The sequence below is a fragment of the Littorina saxatilis genome, linkage group LG3, assembly GCF_037325665.1.
Source record: "Littorina saxatilis isolate snail1 linkage group LG3, US_GU_Lsax_2.0, whole genome shotgun sequence".
NCBI lineage: Eukaryota > Metazoa > Mollusca > Gastropoda > Littorinimorpha > Littorinidae > Littorina > Littorina saxatilis.
Window position 1 is genome coordinate 42,609,909 of NC_090247.1, and position 22,500 is coordinate 42,632,408.

General features: G+C 40.2%; 1 protein-coding gene across 1 annotated transcript in view; it reads right to left on the minus strand.

The window, feature by feature from the left end:
* Window positions 1-13,837, minus strand: part of LOC138961198 (serine-rich adhesin for platelets-like) — a 30,257-nt gene extending 16,420 nt beyond the window's left edge. The window contains exons 1-6 of the mRNA XM_070332798.1: window positions 13,781-13,837; window positions 12,328-12,437; window positions 3,671-6,518; window positions 3,117-3,286; window positions 2,433-2,829; window positions 1,421-1,632 (exon numbers count right to left, since the gene is read on the minus strand). Of these exons, the coding sequence (XP_070188899.1) occupies window positions 1,421-1,632; window positions 2,433-2,829; window positions 3,117-3,286; window positions 3,671-5,963 (3,072 nt within the window). The 5' untranslated portion in view covers window positions 5,964-6,518; window positions 12,328-12,437; window positions 13,781-13,837. The remainder of the gene's footprint in view (window positions 1-1,420; window positions 1,633-2,432; window positions 2,830-3,116; window positions 3,287-3,670; window positions 6,519-12,327; window positions 12,438-13,780) is intronic.
* Between the last annotated feature and the right edge of the window lie 8,663 nt (window positions 13,838-22,500).

Genomic DNA, 22,500 nt, shown 5'->3' on the forward strand with positions numbered 1-22,500 from the left:
TAATTTTTCAGCAAGACCGTATACTCGTAGCATCGTCAGTCCACCGCTCATGGCAAAGGCAGTGAAATTGACAAGAAGAGCGGGGTAGTAGTTGCGCTAAGAAGGATAGCACGCTTTTCTGTACCTCTCTTTGTTTTAACTTTCTGAGCGTGTTTTTAATCCAAACATATCATATCTATATGTTTTTGGAATCAGGAACCGACAAGGAATAAGATGAAAGTGTTTTTAAATTGATTTGAACAATTTAATTTTGATAATAATTTTTATATATTTAATTTTCAGAGCTTGTTTTTAATCCGAATATAACATATTTATATGTTTTTGGAATCAGCAAATGATGGAGAATAAGATAAACGTAAATTTGGATCGTTTTATAAATTTTTATTTATTTTTACAATTTTCAGATTTTTAATGACCAAAGTCATTAATTAATTTTTAAGCCACCAAGCTGAAATGCAATACCGAACCCCGGGCTTTGTCGAAGATTACTTGACCAAAATTTCAACCAATTTGGTTGAAAAATGAGGGCGTGACAGTGCCGCCTCAACTTTCACGAAAAGCCGGATATGACGTCATCAAAGACATTTATCAAAAAAATGAAAAAAACGTTCGGGGATTTCATACCCAGGAACTCTCATGTCAAATTTCATAAAGATCGGTCCAGTAGTTTAGTCTGAATCGCTCTACACACACACACACACGCACGCACACACACACGCACATACACCACGACCCTCGTTTCGATTCCCCCTCGATGTTAAAATATTTAGTCAAAACTTGACTAAATATAATAAAAATGACCGACTTCCAGGTGACAAACGGTCATAGAATCATTTGGAATATGAAAGTATATGTATAGGCAAAAAGGTTACGTAGTCAATAGGGACTATTTATAAGAAGAAGTAGCTTTATTTTAGTGAAGCAGAGCCGATAAAATTAGCTCGGATAAAATGAAAAACAAATCTCAAAGAAATTATCACTGAGTAATAACTCATAAAAAGTTAAAACATTTTGGATGTCGATATTTGGTATGTGTTAATTCAAGTTGTACATGCATAGTCCCTGTATATTTCAAGAGTCCAATAAACAGATTTACGAAGCGGTTTCGAAGTACATGTATACAAGCATAAAACACAATAAATCAAATGCCGGATAATATGCTGCCCAATGTCTGCCTAAATCAGGTTCACGATTTAAAGACAAAAATGATGTAAATAGAACATGAACACTCCAGGAAATAACTTCGAGGCATTGTTTGGACTAGAGTAAACAAACAAACAAACAAACAAACAAACACAATAAATCATTCTAGCAAACCCGATTTCCAGTACGCCAACATATTATTAATAGCATTATCTAATTATAAACCGCTTATCGGATTTCGTTGAGGTAGCCGTGATACAAAGTCTCAAAAAAATCATGCCATGTGAACTCTTGCAGTCGCCCGGATGGCGTCGTGGCAAAGCGGACATGACGTCACAGATCCGGCGCAGCTCTCACACAGAACGAGATGTCCGCAGGGCATCAGGATGGTATCAATGGCGGCATTGTGGCACACTCTGCACTGCAATCGCTGTGTCATCGCTCTGTTGTCAGCCTGAAGGCGGGCCAGTCTTTCACGTTCTTCTGTTGCTGCAAAGAGAGAAAATGCAGAACCACTAAGCATTTTGGTTTGTGGTTAAGTAAGACCTGATTGTTGTTGCATTAATTTCAAGTTAACAGTTCTATAAGCACAGTTAAGAACGCTGATTAAAAATGAAATTACGACAGAGGGTTGACTTTGGGTTCAAAACAGGACAACTCGTCAATGGAGTTTTGTCTTTCAACGTGTCTTTCCTCTTCCTTCTTTTTTTTGACCTTTGGCAATACAGACACGCAAGAAAACAATGAAGAATACTAATTTGCGATAAAGAAACAAAACTTGATATATGAAACAGTAATATCAGTGACACTCTTAATGTACCACTACCAGTTCTATAAAACACTTTTTTGACCAGTTTTATGAAACACGCACTATATAATTGGACCAGTTCTATGGAACATTATATGGACCAGTTCTACGAAACACTATGTGGACCAGTTCTATGAAACGTTATGTGAACCGTACCAGTTCTATAAAACACGATATGAACCAGTTCTATGAAACACGATATGAACCAGTTCTATTAAACATTATAGACCAGTTCTATTAAACACTTTATAGACCAGTTCTATGAAACACGATATGGACCAGTTCTATGAAATACTATATGGACCAGTTCTATTAAACACTTTATAGACCAGTTCTATGGACCAGTTCTATTAAACACTTTATAGACCAGTTCTATGAAACACGAAATGGACCAGTTCTATGAAACACTATATGAACCAGTTCTATTAAACACTTTATAGACCAGTTCCATGAAACACGATATGGACCATCATATACATACCACTAGGTGCCACAGCCACACCAGTCCCGGCGCCGATATTTCCACCTTGGTTGTTGTGGCCGTTCCTTGGCGAGGATGGTGTTGTGGACGTTGATGTGGCTCCAGACGACGTTACGACCACTCCCGCTTGACCGTTGCTTGCTGCTGTTGCTGCAGTTGTTGTTCGAGGCGCCAGAGCACCGTTTTGGGAACCAGAATTGGCTGACGGTGCTGTGCGTGATACCTGACTGTTGGCTGACGTCGTTGTTGTTGTCGCCGTTGCTGCCGCTGGTGAAGTGGCTAAGGTGCTTGATGTTGCGATCGATGTGGTTGTAGCTGGCTGTCGCTGTTGTTGTGTGGAAGTAGCTTGTGCCCCATCGCTTCGACTTCTGCTTGTGTTTTGGCCAGAACTATCAGGCTGTCAAGAAAAGAACATATTAGAAATGGTTATTGGTTTGAACTGGGCGTTTTTCCCATACCATGCAATGATTAAAACGAGTAAAGATTTTTGTAGACTCTGAACACACTTATCTATTTGAAAGCTTTCATCTTGTCCAAACATTAGTCAATAGATTGTAGTATTACGGAGTAATTTAAGCCTGTTCTTTAACCCTGGGGTGATCTAGCTTGACATTTTCCATTAATCTCAATTATGACTATCTATCAGTATTACAAAACTCTCGCTTTGCCATTGGCTAAATTTACCTCGATTCCAATTCTCCTCTGCGTCTCTCTGATGAAGTCGTCTCCCTTTACAGTTCTCAGGTACTCACATCCAGGCCTCCATCGCACGTGCTCTGTCCATACGTCATCAGTTGGAACCCAGTGTTTAAGACCAACGCCACAATAGAAGCACCTCACGCAGTCTGCATAACCTGCAAAACATTAAATCGAAAAGAAAATGAAAATGTGGCAAGCTATGCAGTATCAGAATAGAAAGTGTACTGCAAAAAAAGAAAAGAAAAGAAAAAAAAACCAAGAAAAAAAAAACCAAAACCAGGGGGAAAACAGAAAGAGCTTATCGATCACGCTTAATAAGGTCCCATCTGTCCGAATTCAATTTTGTTCAATTCATTCTGATAAAACGCTTCAAAGTTCAATATTAATCTGTTTGAGAAAAACATCAACGCAAAACAAATTTCATTCGTGATCTTTTACTTTTCCTCAACCGTAGTCAGATTAGTCCGATGTCATCAATTGACTATACCCATTTCCCAGCGAGTACTCTTTGACCCAACACTACCGAGTTGTCTACTCACCAGCATAGAACATGCCACTCAAGATGACATGGTCAAGGGGCGGGGCCTGGGTATCATCCCACTGGGTGAATGTTCGTCTCCTGCTGGCCATGTCCTGGTACATTGGGTACACGGCTCCGCCCAGGTCCAGTCCCGCCCTTGGGAACAGTGAGCGTGGTTCCGCATGTGCTGCGTTTCCATGGTTACCACCACCATTGCTGCTGGACGCGACAGGGGAAGGACTTGCATTTGTGGAAGGTCTTGATTCAGTAACAGTGTTGCTTGCATTGGCCGTGGCGGTTCTGGCATTGTCCGAACTGTTATTTGATCTGCTGACATTGCTATTTGTTTCCCTGGTAGCGTTTGGTGTCCCAGCAGAACTGGCTGTATTTGTCGCTTCGCTGGGGTTCGAATTCGGAATAGTTCTGTTTGACGCCGTTGCAGCTGATGTTGTTGCTGAGGGTGTTCTTTCGCGAGCAGAGGCACCAGATATAACGAGTGATTCTGTGACTGACGCAGACGCGTCAGAAACGGGGAGAGATCCATTAGTAAGAACGTGTCTCTGTGGAGCCTGTATTTCTTGGCGTGAGGCTGTGGATTGGACTTCTTGAGGCCGTGCAGGAGGAGAAGAGCTTTCCCCGTCTTCAACAGGTACGTTGTTGTTGGCTTGAGGTGGTGCTTGCACTTCGGTTTCTCGGCCTGCACTTGGTGTGTCCGTTGAATTACTCTGGGGGCGGGCAAGAGAAGCAGACTCCCGATCTCTCTGCAAAATGTGTGAGCACTCGGGAGACAGGCGTCGGTGGATTTCCAAAGGATTGTCTTGTCTTGTCCATCCAGAATGACGTTTTTCACAGCTGTAGCATATGACCTCGTCACCTTGACCTCGGAAGTAGAACCCTGCGTCCGCCAGTTTTATCCTTGAGGTTGGGACACGGGCCGGAAGTGCACCGAGCGTTGCTAGACGATAACCCACGTGAGCAAGGTCAAGGGCGGGGTTGAAGGTCGGGTTAGGCAAGAAACTTCTCACGGGACTGACTTGGATGGATACATGGTGATTTTGCGTTGCTGTAAAGTTCTCTAAACGCTTTAGACATGTCGAAAATGGTGAAGAATTGAAAGAAGTACAGGTGTTTGGAGTGGGAGATCTAGAACAGGACTCATTACAAAGTGGCTCTACTTTCTGCAGCCATGGACGGAATATGTATTCATCAAGAGTATCTGCTATTGACTTTGTACTAAATAACCATTTGGAAGAGTTTTCGCTTGCATCTTTCCCACCAGTCTGCCATTTCATCTTAAATGAGTTAGTCCAATCTTTTAATTTTCCCTTCAAGAAAAAGGAAAGATGTAGGAGGCTTATTTGGTCTGCATTATTATCACAAGGCTTTCTAGTCTCTTCAGTTTGTGAAACATAAATGTAAAGCATGTGCATTAGACACACAAATGAAATCAAAACTTCTATGTAAACGTCGTTCAGCAAAGCGTCATTGGTGAAGTAGTTCACATTTGAAAAATGATCATAAGGCCAGTTATGAGAGGAAAATATTTTACACCAAAATGGAAAACGTTGAAAGTGCTTTTTTCTTGGAAGTTCGGAGTCTTCGACAGTTTCATCCGCCTTGGGAATGGCAATAGTCCTGTTTGGCAGAGTTTCAGAATCATGTTTGCTCCTTTCTCGTTCAGATAGCAAAGAGCGAGACTGTAAAACGGAATCACCTTTGGGATGATAGCTGTGCAGAAGTTGAATGGAGTGAACATGAATGAAGATGTTTGTTTCCATCGGAAACCAGTCGCATGAAAAAGTCTCTTCAGCAGGGGACGACGCGTCCTGCCTGGCGGTCTGCTCACACGTGAGGGGAATCTTCGGAATTGTTGAGTTCTGGAGTCTGGTGAGCTGTGCAAATCGTTGTAGCGCAACAGACTCGAAACGAGATGACGCCAGGTCAATGAAATACAGGAGTTTGGAAAGGTAGCGTCCTTCAAGCATCATAATGATGTTGAAGCGGAGATCCGTGGCGACAATCGAGGAAGTCTTTTCTCGGATTCCTTCAACCTGGCAAGATAGAGGAATGCTGAAGCTGAGATTTCTTGGGATATCATTTTGATGTCTTCCAGCAGACCTCAAGGTTTGTGCCAAGTCCGCAGCCCCATCTGTTGAGGCTTTGTTCCTTGTTGATTGCTTGACACCTCTCGCCTCTTGACTCAGTAGGCACTGGAACCTCTTGATGCTGCTGTTGTCCGCCATGGGCACAAGCAATAGCGACGACACGACCACCAACAAGACCACCTTAACTGTACGTCCGTGCGCAGCCATATACGTCTTTGTATTTGATACGACTGACAAGACAGCCGTTGGCTGTGAATGATGATCTCGCCGCGGCTTTGGCTGTTGTCCTTTTCGTTGATGTTCTTGCTATTGTCCAGTGCTCTCTTGTTGTTGTTTTCTTGTAAGGTTGTTATACTTGAAACAACTGAAGTCTTTGTTTTTAATTACACCTTGTGCAGGCCGTGGTCTCGTGGCTATCAGTGGTTTTGTCTTGTAGCCGAACCGTTCAGTTGACTACACCGCACTAGTATTTTGACTGACTACAGCTGTGTATAGCAGTGAGCTGCTTTGTCTCTCTCTGAATCTTAAATGGTCAAAATCCAGTCTTGGAGTGATTTGCTCAGGCAGTCACTGCCCTTTTCCAGTGATTTCACTCCTTCAGATGTGGACGATATTTCAGACGTGTGTGTAGATGCAAATTCCATATATGTACCTTTTCCTGTGAACCGACTGTCAAGTTACAGGTGGGTCACTTTTAGTTCTTGGAAGTTTAACGATCGCTAAAGCACACTTTTGTAAGTCTTTGATTTCCTCGGTGAAGATCTGCACAAGAAACAATAAATGGAGAAAGTTAATCAACCAATAAATCAATCAGTTGCTTGAACCAATCAATCAATCAATCAATCAATTAATCAATCAATCAGTCAAGCAAGCAACAAACCAACCAATCAATCAATCAACCAACCAATCAATGAATAAATCTATCAACCAATCAATCAATCAACCAATAACCAATAAACCAACCAACACCCAACTACAAGCCAGCCAGCCAGCCTGCCAGCCAATCAATCAATCAATCAGTCAATCAATCAATCAAACAACCAACCAATCAATCAATCACCTACTCTGTTAATTTCTCTTTCTCTCTCTCTCTCTCTCTCTCTCTCTCTCTCTCTCTCTCTCTCTCTTTCTCTCTTAAGGACAGATTGTAAGAAAAGGCGTAGCCTTAAATCTAAATCCTTGTAAAATAAAGTTCAATTCAAAATTCAATTCTCTCTCTCTCTCTGTCTGTGTGTGTGTGTGTGTGTGTGTCTCTCTCTCTATCTGTGTCTCTCTCTCCCTCTCTGTCTGTTTCTCTCTCTCGCTCTCTTTGTGCATAAGTGTATCCAGTCAGATGAAAAGGGCAGATTGCAAAGTGGTTATAAGAAGGCAGCAATATTCGAGTCAGTTTTCAGTCCTAAATTGAAGGAATCTGCTAGACCATTTTTGTGTGTGCAATAAGCCGTGATAATTTTGACTTTAGTCATCGTTTAAACGTTATTTGAATGTCCAAGGAACGTTGCCACAAGTCGCATCGTTGACTGAGAGAGTTTGGCAAAGTACACTCAATACTAACGTCACAGATTACTGCATTCAACCCCGGACCTCAACAGGGTCACTTCTCTGATTTCCAAGAATATATTTCATCTCGAAAATAATGGGAAATACACTGATAAACGAATATGTTTTGAGGGTTCTTCTCGAATATAGGCTACTATTTAGTCTTGTACGTCGCGCGATGGTTTTATTCGTCTTAGCTGTAGCTGCCTGTTGCGTTTTTACATTTAGTCAAGTTTTGACTAAATGTTTTAACGTAGAGGGGGGAATCGAGACGAGGGTCGTGGTGTATGTGTGTGTGTGTGTCTGTGTATAGAGCGATTCAGAGAAAACTACTGGACCGATCTTCATAAAACTTGACATGAGAGATCCTTAGTATGGTATCTCCAGACCTTTTTTTCATTTTTTTAATAAATGTCTTTGATGACGTCATATCCGGCTTTTTGTGAAAGTTGAGGCGGCACTGTCACGCTCTCATTTTTCAACCAAATTGGTTGACATTTTAGTCAAGTAATCTTCGACGAAGCCCGAACTTTGGTATTGCATTTCAGCTTGGAGGCTTAACATTTAATTAATGAATTTCCTCATTAAAGTTGTCATTAAAATCGATTTTTCGCAAACAGATTTAAAATTGATTGCATCGTATTCTTCATCACATTCTGAATCTAAAAATATAATACATATGTCATGTTTACTCTTAAAATGTGATCACAATTAACGAAAATAGATTAATTAATCTTACGATTAAAATTTAAGAAATCGATCCAAAAATGATTTCATCTTATTCTTTATCATTTCCTGATTCCAAAAACATATAGATATGATAGGTTGGATTCAAAACAAGCTCAGAAATACGCTACCGCGCTAATCTGGCGTGTCAATACCACCACTACGTTTTGCACGTGGGAGGTGAGCGATTTCCTTCACGCGGGGATTGACGAAGCTGTACTGTCTTGGTGAAAAAATACAGTGCGTTCAGTTTCATCCCGTGAGTTCGACAGCTTGACTAAATGTAGTAATTTCGCCTTACGCGACTTGTTAGTCGTTACTCACACTCGTGATTATATAGTGCATCATTTCATCTGCCACGTGAATATAACTTATTTGATGATACCGTATAACTTGTCATGTTTTCTTACCAAATAAAGGGAAGAAAAAAAACCGATTCGCACGTGCACTTATTTTAGGACTAAATGTTGCTGACATCTTGTGAAGCACGTGCCACTATCAAAATGGGGAGGGTGGGGGGGGGGGGGGGGGGGTGCGTGTTTGTTCTGTTTGCCGAAATAATAACGAACAACCTTCGGACTTTCTGTTAGGCGTCTGGGGGCACTGTGTCTGTGATTAGATGCACGTGCAGAAATGATACGCATCATATCCAGATTTAACCTGTTTCGTCGATGTTAAGGGCAAAATACATCTGCACAGTCGCCACTACACTACATGCTGAAATAGGGATTATGACGAGTACTTGGCCTGTTTTCTTTTTACCACACGTGTAGCGGGCTGGAAAAAAAAGAAGAGAATTACCTCTATAATGTGCAGTGCGTGTGCTGTCCTGCTGAAGTTACATAGGTGAGCGCCGGGCATTATCATGACAATGGTTCTGTATTTGTTGAGGTGCCAAAGAACAGAGACTTGTTCCATACAACGCTGTATCTGACTAACAGCTGTATCACTTGTTATAATACGTCTCCCTTTGGATGAGAGTTTCTGTTCGATCAGTAACAAGTAGGGCCTACCTACATTTATTATTTTCTTATTGAAGATTCTGCTTTAAATGAATGTGACTCGAATAACAGATTCAGAAATAAGTACATTGTATTCAAAATGATTTGCTGAATCTCAAAATATATTAAAAAAAAAATGGGGTTGAATTAAAATATGCTCAGAAATAACGTAAATCTGGTTCATGCCAATGTTTCGGTTCTGTTCATTTCAGTTGCCAAGACTACTAATTGAGCGCTATCGCAGCAAAAGGGTTTCGACCAACCAAGGCCTTACTAGTCTCGGTAATACATCGTCCAGAGTGTTCAGTTTGTATTTACAGGACTTTTTTTCCTTACTATTATCTTCCTTTCTTTGCTTACTTTTCTACATATCTCTACACAGAAAATAAAACTGAATTTGATAAACCATGAAAACTGCAAGGAAAGATCACCCAGTCCTGATTCGGTAACATTGACAAGAAAGAGTTGTTCCCCTTGGGCTGTATTTGGACAACTACGTCATAAGTCTATTATTATTATTGTAAAGTTGTTCCGACGTTGTTTTTGTGTAGAATAGTCGATTCCAGAAATCATATGTGCGCAGCTGCTGGTGTTTCTCCGTCGTATGTCTTCCGAAAATGAGTATCGTTTTTAGTAAGAAGGCCTACGACAGAAACTAACCTATTTCTACAATTATTAGACCCCACGCCGTACCGGACGATGTTTTGTCAAAATTTATAGACCAGGGTTTGTTGACTATAACTATTTTCAGAGACAGCTAATAAGTGCAACATACTGAACAAACAAACAGTCACTCGAACAATACAAACACAAAAACAAATAAATACACGAACAAATTAACCTAAATCGGCAAAGACACCTGTATGGCAACAAAACCAAAACAAAAGAACAGATAGACGGAAGAGAAAGTGAGAGGAAGAAACGAAAAAAAAATATGTACTATATACTATTATTTTGGTCATGTGTTCGCTGGGACGTATTAGTTATATTATCATTCTGTGTGATGGCAACAGCGAAAATAATCGCTTTAATTTCCTCAATGTAGAATACGCATTTTTTAAACTTATTTACGTTTAATCAGTCTCCTGCAATTGCGACTGATTATCTGCAGTCATTTAAAAAAACATTTATATAGTTAATAACATCTTGTTATGGTCGCTTAGTGCATAGTTTGACCGAAATGCTTGTTGGGAGTGGCAGGAGAGCCCTGATCGACAATCCCTAGTTCACGTCACAGAGTGACCGAATAACCGACTTGAATTATTACGCAAAAGGCAGCCTCGATACTTTACAAAGTTGGTCGATGAGCCATTGGAAACTCGCAGTACAGGCAGCGCGCGCGCGCGTGAGTGTGTGTGTGTGTGGGTGTGTGTGTGTGTGTGGGTGTGTGTGTCAGTGTGTGTGTGTCACCAGTGTGTGTGTGTGTGTGTGTGTGTGTGTGTGTGTGTGTGACGGTGTGTGTGTGTGTGTGTGTGTGAACGTGCGCATGTGTGTGTGTGTGTGTACTGACAAGGAAACATATCATTTGGTAAGTTAGTTTTGAAATTATTATCTTTGTGTTGCTTTTGTAAGAAATGATTAGAAGAAATTGAAGATGGAAAAAGAACAAAAACAACAACAAACCGTCAAACACAAGAACCAGACTGACCTGAGTAACTTGTCGGGAGAGACACGTGTCGCTTTATGCATTCGGTTTAATGAACTGAGACATTTTCATACATTCACACATTTAGCCATGTACAACCGAAAACAAAAGAAAACTATGATCGGAAATTATACTGATCGAATTTACCAGAAAACCATGTCATTCTGGCATTCCATTAATTTTGGTTTTCCGGTTATAACAGGTAGATTTAGAGGAACTGGGTGCTTTCATTTGCCAAGATATAGCAATTTTCTTCGTGTTTTCTGAAACTATATATGGTTCGGAACTATATATCGGTTTTGTAATCTTTACTTGTACCCGACTGTGAATGAAACGGAAAGTAAACAGTTTACTTCCTGGCCTTGCGGGACAAATGATTTGATTCTCATCGGCGCTTTCGGTTGTGTTTGTTAATGAATGAGTGAGCACAGTTAGGTTGTCATTTTGGTATTGAGTACTAAAATTGAGAAGATGACTCCTTTACGACATATTTTATGCAGCTACAATCACTTCAACACTAACAGCCGGGGACATCGTCGGGCTTCGTAATTCTAGTTTTCCAAAGAGAGGTGTGACAGAAGGATAAGGATATGACCACAAGAATGATGTGCACGAACACACGACAAATGTTAGCTCTGAGCTTGGGATGGCCCCCTCATTTCGTAAACAATGTCAACATTTAGCCTGCAGCATTTTCCGATGTTGAATTTCCCAGTTCGCTTTACTGTTCAAACAAACCCTTTGATTTATCAGGGTATTTCTTTTTAAGTTTTCCCTTTTGATTTCATATGCCTATTCCCTTAACTCAGTACCCACCCCTGTGTCAGCCCGAAGTCACTTTTACTTTCGGCGCTTTTGTGTGTGTTGATTTTCTCCCCCGAATATTTTTAAAAACTCTCCTTAACTTTTCTTTTTATTTAATTTTCTTCTTGGGAATTTATCACATTTTGTATAGCTTTATGAGATTCCTATTTTCATAGGTCTTTATAAAAGAAGTTTTATTACAATTATAAGTATAATTATTTATTAATGACCGGCACGGTTGGCCGCCTAGTGGTAAGGCGTCCGCCCCGTGATCGGGAGGTCGTGGGTTCGAACCCCGGCCGGGTCATACCTAAGACTTTAAAATTGGCAATCTAGTGGCTGCTCCGCCTGGCGTCTGGCATTATGGGGTTAGTGCTAGGACTGGTTGGTCCGGTGTCAGAATAATGTGACTGGGTGAGACATGAAGCATGTGCTGCGACTTCTGTCTTGTGTGTGGCGCACGTTATATGTCAAAGCAGCACCGCCCTGATATGGCCCTTCGTGGTCGGCTGGGCGTTAAAAAAAAGAAAAAAAAAAAAAAATATATATATATATAGGCTACTGAGCTTTACTGGCCGATGTGAATGCGTTATATATTGTGTGTAAAAAATGTCTGTTTGTCTGTCTGTCTGTAAAAAAATTCCATTTCAAACGGCAGAAATTAATATGTAAGCGCCTTGGGCTATATCTAGATTAGGCGCATAAAAATGATCACAATAATAATAATATATATATATATATTTATTAATATTTTGCTTCCTCTTTTCGTTTCTCAGTACCGCCTTGAAATGACTTTGTTGTCCATTCTCTCTTTCATTCTTGCCTTTATCACAACCCTTTTGGTTCTTGTGCTTACCATTGTTTGCTTTACTGGTGCTCCCTGGGAAACGTTCATATTGGCCGGCCCGAACACATCACCCAATACGGCGGCGGAGTGCTGCTGTCGTGGCGTTTCAGTCAAATAGCCTATGAAATGGCAATGAAAGACGAAAGCATGCACGATAAGTAAAAAAAAGTATAGTAGTACCACTTCCCCCTGACCTGCTTATCAAGAAAACATAGATGTTGAAATGCAATTTGGCTCCAAACTGACTTTAATGACTGATCACATTTCGTGAGATCGAGAGTCACCAGGTTCTGGTTGATAACGAGGATAGTGAAAAACGAAGTGTTACACGCGGCTTGTAACACATTAATCCACGCCCATCCCCCGCCACCACTATTTCCTCCTCCTCCATAGGTGTCGTTCTGACTGAATTGAGTCACGTGAGTCACGAGCACTTCTAATCGCTGTGAGAGCGAACGAGAGAGAGAGAGAGAGCCGGAGAGAGAGAGAGAGCAAGCTGGCCATATATTCTTCTGACTGAACATCAACATAGTGTATGCATTTCACATAAAGAACAGCCATAGACCATACTGTAATTAAAAACGAATGCTGCACCAGAACCTTCTCAATACTGATTCAGACACAAGCCTACTTTAAACATCTGCAAAGCTCTACGATTCACGAATAAAAGCACGATACACAAGTTTTGATCTTTCTTCTTTTGTCTACATGAAATGCTGCTTTTTCATACAAAACGTAGACCAGCGCAAAGGTATATTGTGCAGAAAACACATCTTACTAGTAAGTTATTCTTCCTAAATCAAATTGCATCTTGGTATTTTAGGCAGTAAATAAGTATTTATTGGTTTTTGTAAAATGTGATACTGCTATACTATAGTATTTTTGAAGTCAAAAGAACAAAGAATTGTACAAATATGTTAAAATTTGCTTTTATTTCACGTAACAAATTGATCATTGCCTTTTCTTCACCTAACAGAGCCATACTCTAAAGACGTTAAAGCCTGTAATGTGTATATAGTACTGTAAATCCTGTTTTCTGCCTTTTTTTCTTTTAAATTTATTTTTTTTTCTCTCAATATATTGCTTTTGCCACAACTCTCGTAAGATAGAATTTGATTTGATTTGAGTTTGATTTGACACTCGTTGTTCCGGGCAAAAAATATTTAGGAGACCAAGCTTGACTGAGTACCTTTATATTGCATTTTAGTTACCAATCGCACTTATTTCAGGGATTCAAGTGAAAAAAGACGAAGAAGCTTGCATTGCTTTATTATGTTATCATCAGCTGTAAATTTGAAGTTTGTTACTAACCATCCATGTGTCTAATATATCGTTTTCTGCCATTTGGTGTAGCCTCCGTCTTTAATATAACACTGACGAGAAAAGTAATTACTTAACGCATATTTTATTGAATGAAAAATTGTATAACAGAAAAACAGCAAACAACAAACTCTATCCTTACCGTGCGTAGTAGTGGATCCGACCGACACTGAACCTATTTAGTTGAGATGGTTCCTGTACGATGCCGTTGAAGGGTATTTATATATAACGTTCGTCGGGTCAAAGTTCTCGCGCATGCGCACCAGTAATGGCATTGATGACTCATCGGTGTATTTTTAGCTTTTGGGATTCCCAACTATGCCTCATTCGCTGGAGGCTGTTCATTTGCCACCATTTACACCGAGTCGGCTGTGCCAAACCTCAGTCCAGGCTGTGCGGCAAATGAGTGTTGATTCTCACAACTACAGACTAACGCAAGTCCAATTTGCTTAAATGAGAACTTATTTTGTTTATTTGCTCGTATCTCCTCACAGTTCTTGGTCCCGCTTGTGTAAAAAAAAGAAAGAAGGAATTAAATTCACTGGACGACTGTGTGTAAGTGAAATGCACCCTGCAGTGAATACCGTGAATCGATACAACTGCGCACAGGGACGGGGCCTTTTGACGACGGCTTTTTGAAGCCGAAGTTGCGAGAATATTCGTGCAAATTCTCTTTTGCGATTGTGCGTGTGTTAGTCTACAATCACAAGGTAAACTAATACTGTGATAAAGCTTGTATTTGATGTATTTCTGTGTTTTCTGCCAATCTTTCTGGCTTGTCACGTGTTCCGGCCTCGTCGTCATTGTTTTTTGTTGTTGTCCAAAAAATACGATGATTCATTATTCAATTGAGCTTGCAACGACCAGTACATGCCAGTTACAGCCTGTCACATATTTTGTAACTAGATGATTACCCGCTTCGCCGGGTACCGGCTTCGCCGGGAAGAAGTAGAGCCGAATACCAGGCTGCGCCTGGGACCCGGCTTTGCCGGGTGTACGCCGGCTTTGCCGGCGCACGAAGGAAAGGAGATAAACGCGCAAAACACTGGAGACCTTCTAAAAATAGTAACGTGCAGTGACCTTCTAAAAATAGTAACGTAGTAACGGGAATATGGATTGACGCCACACGGAGGAAGGGAGATAATCGCGGCTGAAAACACTGGAGAAGATAAGGAAGAGTTACTGGTAGTGGATCCCGACACACACACAAAAAAATCGGTTCAGCCCGCACAGCGCTGCGCGCTGAGAGCACGTGTTGAAATATCTCATCGATGAGGTTGTGTCCGGGGTGTAGCTGAATACGGTGTCCAAATTTGAAAAAGATCCACCGAGAACTTTGGCCGTGCATCGCGAACAGACAGACAGACAGACAGACAGACAGACACTAGTCGTATATATATATAGATGCATGTCTCAGCTTATTCGAAGTCAGGTTACCAGTATATGCAGTGTTCGTTAGTGTGGACCGGTTATTGTAGGCTACCAGTTGCCGAAACTTGAAAATACCGGCCGCGGCTTTATGTATCAGAGAGCTAGTGTTGGTATCATGTCTTAAGTGTTCTGGTACCGGTGTTTTTGTTTGATTTTTTTCCACGGTGTTATTATTTTTGTGTTGTTGACGAAGCTATCGCTGCTAGGTGCTAGGTTGCTGTGATGAAGTGTCGCGATGCCGACCGGTCACTATTTGGGACTTGTTACGCAACACCGGTTGAATGAATGGATGAATTAGTTAATGAATGAGAACGTTCTGATATTGGTACGGTAGAGCGTAAGCAAGCTGGTTAAGACGCGCTTTCATTGCTTTATTCAGAATTGCACAGACGTACTTTTTTTGTAATATAAACCGAATGTTTGAACTTTGCAAGAATTCCATTCAATGACTTTATAATGCAGCGGCGTTATCAAATTACGCTGACGCAATGCACTGGCAATCCACAATGAGATTTCCTAATCTGAGCCTACACAATTCCATGCTTTTGAGCTGTAAAGTGTTATAATGAAATTGGGTGTGCCTGGTCTCCGTGTCACATTTAATGTACACATTGGTCGGAGATGAATTTAAAAAACACACACGCACATTTGTCTCACTTGAAGCTATTTTGAGATTAGACACGCCTGACTCCGACAAAATATGTATATTGACAACCACGCGGGGGTGGTTTAAATATAAACTGTCCAGGTATTTGCAGTTCATGTTTGTAATCAAACGTTGCTCAGCACATATGATATATATATATATATATCACATGATATGATATGATATGATATGATATGATATGTTGACAGACTGGTACTTGGCTGTTGAGCCTTTGTCTGATCTTTTGATCAGTTGCTATCCTTGCTTAACTTTGAGCTAGGTAACCTACACGATCTTTTGACCGTGGCCTATTCTATCAACTTTTTCTTGGCTGGTGGGAATTTGTAGTGAGAGGCATACTGACATTTGGGCTATATACATATAGTCTTTCAGTGCATATGAAAGATTCAACCGATTATTAGCACTGACTGACGTTTACGCCGGTACCCTCACACTTCGCGAATTCAATGAATATCTTGTGTACTATATGGTCTGTTTTATGTATTGAAAGGATTACATTTAAAAGATACAACCTTTGACCCATGTACTCATGACTGCAGACTTTTAAATGTACTTTTTTAGGTAACAGATTATCAAGATATTCAAAATGACAATCGCTTTGCAACAACATTTGGTTATCATAATTGTATTGTATTCATTTTAGTCATTATTCGGTCACAGCTTGGTGTGCGTCCGGAGTGTGTGTGTGTGTGTGTGTGTGTGTGTGTGTGTGTGTGTGTGTGATTGTATGTGTGTATGTGTGTGTGTGTGTGTGTATGTGTGTGGGTGTATGTGTGTGCGTGTGTCAGTGTGTTTGTGTGTGTATGTGTGTGTGTTTGTATGTGTGTATGTGTGTGTGTGTTTGTGTGTGTGTGTGTGTGTGTATGCGTGTGTGTGTATGTGTGTGTGTGTGTATGTGTGTGTGTGTGTGTTTGTATGTGTGTATGTGTGTGTGTGTGTGTGTGTGTGTGTGTGTAATCGTATACACAGAAAGTGTTGCAACTTAAATGCTTAAAATGAGGCCTGTATGATCGAATTTACTGTCTCAAAAGTTTCTTTTTTTCTTCTTCAGTAACAGCCACTCGTGACAGTGATTATTAAAATCAAATGGGGACAAGGGCAATGTAAACATGGTCACATGCAGCTTGATACTGATATAAACAAAACTCACATACACAAAAACCGTTTGCGCAATTGAGGAGATCTTAAAGTCACTTTATGAAATCAGAAAGGGTTCAACCTTGACGTTGTGCAACAGTGACACGCGTGCAAAGAGGAGTGATCATGACAATGGATACTAGGCAACAATCGTGTAAGACCTTGAATAATATCAGTATATAAACGATTCATGCGTCATATACCATTGATATATCGAAATCCACACGCTGACAGATTTACACATACAAAATGTCAACCTTGCAAAGTAGTGAATTGTCATAATCGATACATAGAAAGTAGCTTTATTAACTATCGAAAAACACACATGTTGTTGTTTTTGTGAATAAACTGGTTCGTTTTAACAATGGAGAGTAAGATTACTGACGCACTGAATTTAATAATCAGATCTTTAACATGAAAACATAAATGTTAATGTTCTTGTTAACAAACGAAAGATATCTTTAATGATCAAGACTATGGAAGATTTTGTTTCATGGCAACATTAATTACGGAAAAGAAAGTAAATCAAAAAGCAACACTGCGACAAGAGCAAAGAACAGTGAACCAACAAATGAAAAGTAGAGTGAAAGATCAAATCAAATGGTAGCGGAAAATCTCTCCTTTTTCTTTTAATTTGTCATGCAAACTAGTAATATTGTCGAACCAGCCATGGCGACGATCTTTTGATAATGACCACCTGCCCATTACGACCATTCCAAAGAAACCCCGACGATGCTCTTTCCTGTTGGATTCACCTTTTCAATAACGACCACCTGTCTGTGATAACCACTTGGTTCCTTGGATGGTCGTTATGGACAAGTTCAAATGTAACTATATATCTGCAAATGTAAATTGGCAGGGCAGGTACTAATTAAAAATACAAGATTTATGCATGAAGCCGTAAGAGACTTTAAGGCAATCGGGACATGACTTTGATTTTTCTTTGTGATGCATGCGTGATATCCTGCTTCTATGTTTACTTTGAAAATGTGCATGTAATCGTCCGGGTAGCTATACAGACTACTGCACTAATAACAAAAAGGTTCATCGCGAGCAGGCTTCACCAAATGTGGTCATGAGTTCTCACTCTTGAAGCAAAATGAACACCTATTACACACGGAAGAAGCTCAGCATAAACATTGAAAGCAATAACTTTGGCTCGATGGCCTTCAAGTGTTGTTTAAGGTGTTTTAATGAACTCACTCGCACGTGGTTGCATTCCAAGGTGCTTTCTGTTACCTCAAGCATCATAGAAGATCGTGTGGTATCAATTCTGGTTTAGTTTTTATTTAGAAACCCATTGTATAGTCTAGTCACTTCACCTTAGTTTAACTTAGTCAAAAGCAACTGTATTTGGAGACAGCTCTGTGCCCTGGTATCTGGATCCTTGATTCGCCAAGCCCTTGTCAAGAAAACGTGTGTTTTTTTTGTTGGAAATGGTATGGTACGGCTGTGAAAGTGTATTTCTGCTTTTACTGCATAAGACAAGTTCCGGAGACTAAAACTGTTTGCGAAGTTGATGATTTCCCACAATGTGATATTATTACTGCGACTCAAACGTCGACTCACACACACACACACACACACACACGCACACACACGCGCGCACATACACACACACACACACCCACACACACACACACACACACACACACATTCGCACACAGAGGCAGCTAGACAACTAGACAGATAGCTAAACAGACAGAGAGAGTGACACCCGGACAGACAGACAGACAAACAGGCAGACATACAGACAAACAGACAGACACGCTTTTATGTTGCGTATTATGCATTCCAAGAAAAGAGTACCTTCCAGCTTGAATGTTTAGCACGAGCCTTTACTGTGTACTAGATATAGAATTTTGTCATGATTCAAACCTGGGTGGAAGTGATAATCTGTCGAGTGGGTGTGACATTCCCGCTTCGCTCCTTTTAAAAAGCCCTTGATTTCACAACAGGCGGAAGAACAAGTTTTGAAGAAAATCAAAAGTGTAAAAGTGCCACAACATAACTAGAAACCATGTATCACTTCATTCAGAGAAAATTAATTGGAAGCCCTTCTGGACCTCTTCACACCAAATAATCTGATTTGCATGAGACACAAAGAGTTCAAGAACAGAACAGACAAGAGCGCAGTGTTACGACGCCCCATTTTGTCGCATCGGACCATTTTGACGCATTTGACAAATTACGACAAAATGGGCCACCCTCATGCCCCATGTTATTGCATCGGCCCATTTTGTCGCATTACGACAACATGGGTCTACTCTCATACCCCAATTTGTCGTACTTGCTGAACAAGCCCGTTGAGAGAACAGACAGACAAACCAGACAGACAGAAAGAATAAAGAAAGGTGATTGTTATCATTGTTTAAATTGAGTATACACGCCTGTGAAGAACTGACAGACAGGCTCACAGGCAGATAAACAAACATCAGTTTCATCAAATATTTTTGACAGACCGAGTGACAGACACACACAGACTAAGAGGGAGGATCATTCACATTACACCATAACTGAACATTAATGTTTACCCAAATCTATCCAATATCTCACAACCTTCGTGATGGAAATATGGTAACTCTGACAGATAGGCAGACAGAAAGACAGACATACATACAGACAGACAGACAGTCAGACAGATACATGTCCCCATTAACCGTTTCTGTAAAACTGGTAACATCCAAACATCGTGTGAACAAGTTTGATGTAGACGGACGATCTGACAGACAGACAGACAGATGGAGAGTCACTCGAAATTGTAGGTAATGTCGCCAGACATTTCACCCAAATCTATCCAATATCTCACAACCTTCGTGATGGAAATATGGTAACTCTGACAGATAGGCAGACAGAAAGACAGACAGACAGACATGCAGACAGACAGACAGAAACATGTCCCCATTAACCCCTTCTGAAAATCTCTAACATCTAACTATCTTGTGAACAAGTTTTAAATAGACGGACGATCGGACAGACAGACAGACAGGCAGACTGACAGACAGATGGGGAGACACTCGAAAATGTATGTACTCGCAAGTATACACATACCCACTCACACACAGGAACCGGGTGGTTTTTTATGTTGATGCGAGTAAGAAATCACGGAACTGAGCTAAACATCAAAATATCTACACTCGCGGCCAATTTTGTCGCCGATGCGACAATATATGGGCAATGTGCGATAAAATGGGGCATGAAGTTGGTCCATTTTGTCGTAATGCGTCACAATGGGCCGATGCGACAAAATGGGGTGTAACAGCGCAGTGTTCATTTCAAACATAATCGAAAGGTTTACTGTGAAAGTGATTGAAACGAACAATAACGACAAAGAGTCAGTTGTCAGTGAAACACGAAATAAGAATCACTTGATCATTTTTGGCAATCATAAACATACAACGGTCCTAATTCAGCATGACTAAACTACGATTAATTAGAATCATTGACTAACTTTGGAAAACATACATATGATACAATCATGCAGGTCCGGATTTGAACATTAAATAGCATGGGAATATTTGTGTTTACTCTTTGATGCGACGAAAAAACAACAGAGTGAGGTTCCAAAGATTGCTTTTTATATTTAGTCAAGTTTTGACTAAATATTTTAACATCGAGGGGGAATCGAAACGAGGGTCGTGGTGTATGTGTGTGTGTGTGTGCGTGTGTGCGTGTGTGTGTGTGTGTAGAGCGATTCAGACTAAACTACTGGACCGATCTTTATGAAATTTGACATGAGAGTTCCTGGGTATGAAATCCCCGAACGTTTTTTTCATTTTTTGGATAAATGTCTTTGATGACGTCATATCCGGCTTTTCGTGAAAGTTGAGGCGGCACTGTCACGCCCTCATTTTTCAACCAAATTGGTTGAAATTTTGGTCAAGTAATCTTCGACGAAGCCCGGGGTTCGGTATTGCATTTCAGCTTGGTGGCTTAAAAATTAATTAATGACTTTGGTCATTAAAAATCTGAAAATTGTAAAAAAAAATAAAAATTTATAAAACGATCCAAATTTACGTTTATCTTATTCTCCATCATTTGCTGATTCAAAAAACATATAAATATGTTATATTCGGATTAAAAACAAGCTCTGAAAATTAAATATATAAAAATTATTATCAAAATTTTTTTTTCGAAATCGTTTTAAAAACACTTTCATCTTATTCCTTGTCGGTTCCTGATTCCAAAAACATATAGATATGATATGTTTGGATTAAAAACACGCTCAGAAAGTTAAAACGAAGAGAGGTACAGAAAAGCGTGCTATGCAGCATAGCGTAACCACTACCCCGCTCTTCTTGTCAATTTCACTGCCTATGCCGTGAGCGATGGACCACGAGTATACGGTCTTGCTGCGTTGCATTGCGTTCAGTTTCATTCTGTGAGTTCGACAGCTACTTGACTAAATATTGTATTTTCGCCTTACGCGACTTGTTATATTTAGTCAAGTTTTGACTAAATATTTTAACATCGAGGGGGAATCGAAACGAGGGTCGTGGTGTATGTGTGTGTGTGTGTGCGTGTGTGTGTGTGTGTAGAGCGATTCAGACTAAACTACTGGACCGATCTTTATGAAATTTGACATGAGAGTTCCTGGGTATAAAATCCCCGAACGTTTTTTTCATTTTTTTGATAAATGTCTTTGATGACGTCATATCCGGCTTTTCGTGAAAGTTGAGGCGGCACTGTCACGCCCTCATTTTTCAACCAAATTGGTTGAAATTTTGGTCAAGTAATCTTCGACGAAGCCCGGGGTTCGGTATTGCATTTCAGCTTGGTGGCTTAAAAATTAATTAATGACTTTGGTCATTAAAAATCTGAAAATTGTAAAAAAAATTAAAAATTTATAAAACGATCCAAATTTACGTTTATCTTATTCTCCATCATTTGCTGATACCAAAAACATATAAATATGTTATATTCGGATTAAAAACAAGCTCTGAAAATTAAATATATAAAAATTATGATCAAAATTAAATTGTCCAAATCAATTTAAAAACACTTTCATCGTATTCCTTGTCGGTTCCTGATTCCAAAAACATATAGATATGATATGTTTGGATTAAAAACACGCTCAGAAAGTTAAAACAAAGAGAGGTACAGAAAAGCGTGCTATCCTTCTTAGCGCAACTACTACCCCGCTCTTCTTGTCAATTTCACTGCCTATGCCGTGAGCGGTGGACTACGAGTATACGGTCTTGCTGCGTTGCATTGCGTTCAGTTTCATTCTGTGAGTTCGACAGCTACTTGACTAAATATTGTATTTTCGCCTTACGCGACTTGTTTGTCCTTCAGCGTTGTAAGTAAAACCAAATGAAAAGAAGCATTGGGTCTCTGTCTGTCTGTCTCTCTGTCTGTCTGTTTGTCTGTCTGTCTGTCGCTGTCTCTGTCTTTGTCTCTCTCTCTCAAAAACAAGAAACTGTGTCTTCACTTAAGTAACATAAAATTGTGCGTGTGTCCTTTATTTGCACACACGCAATACACAAGTGCGTTAAATCAGCTGGTAGATCTCTCTGTCATTTTTATATTTAGTCAAGTTTTGACTAAATATTTTAACGTAGAGGGGGGAAACGAGACGAGGGTCGTGGTGTATGTGTGTGTGTGTGTGTGTGTGTGTGTGTGTGTGT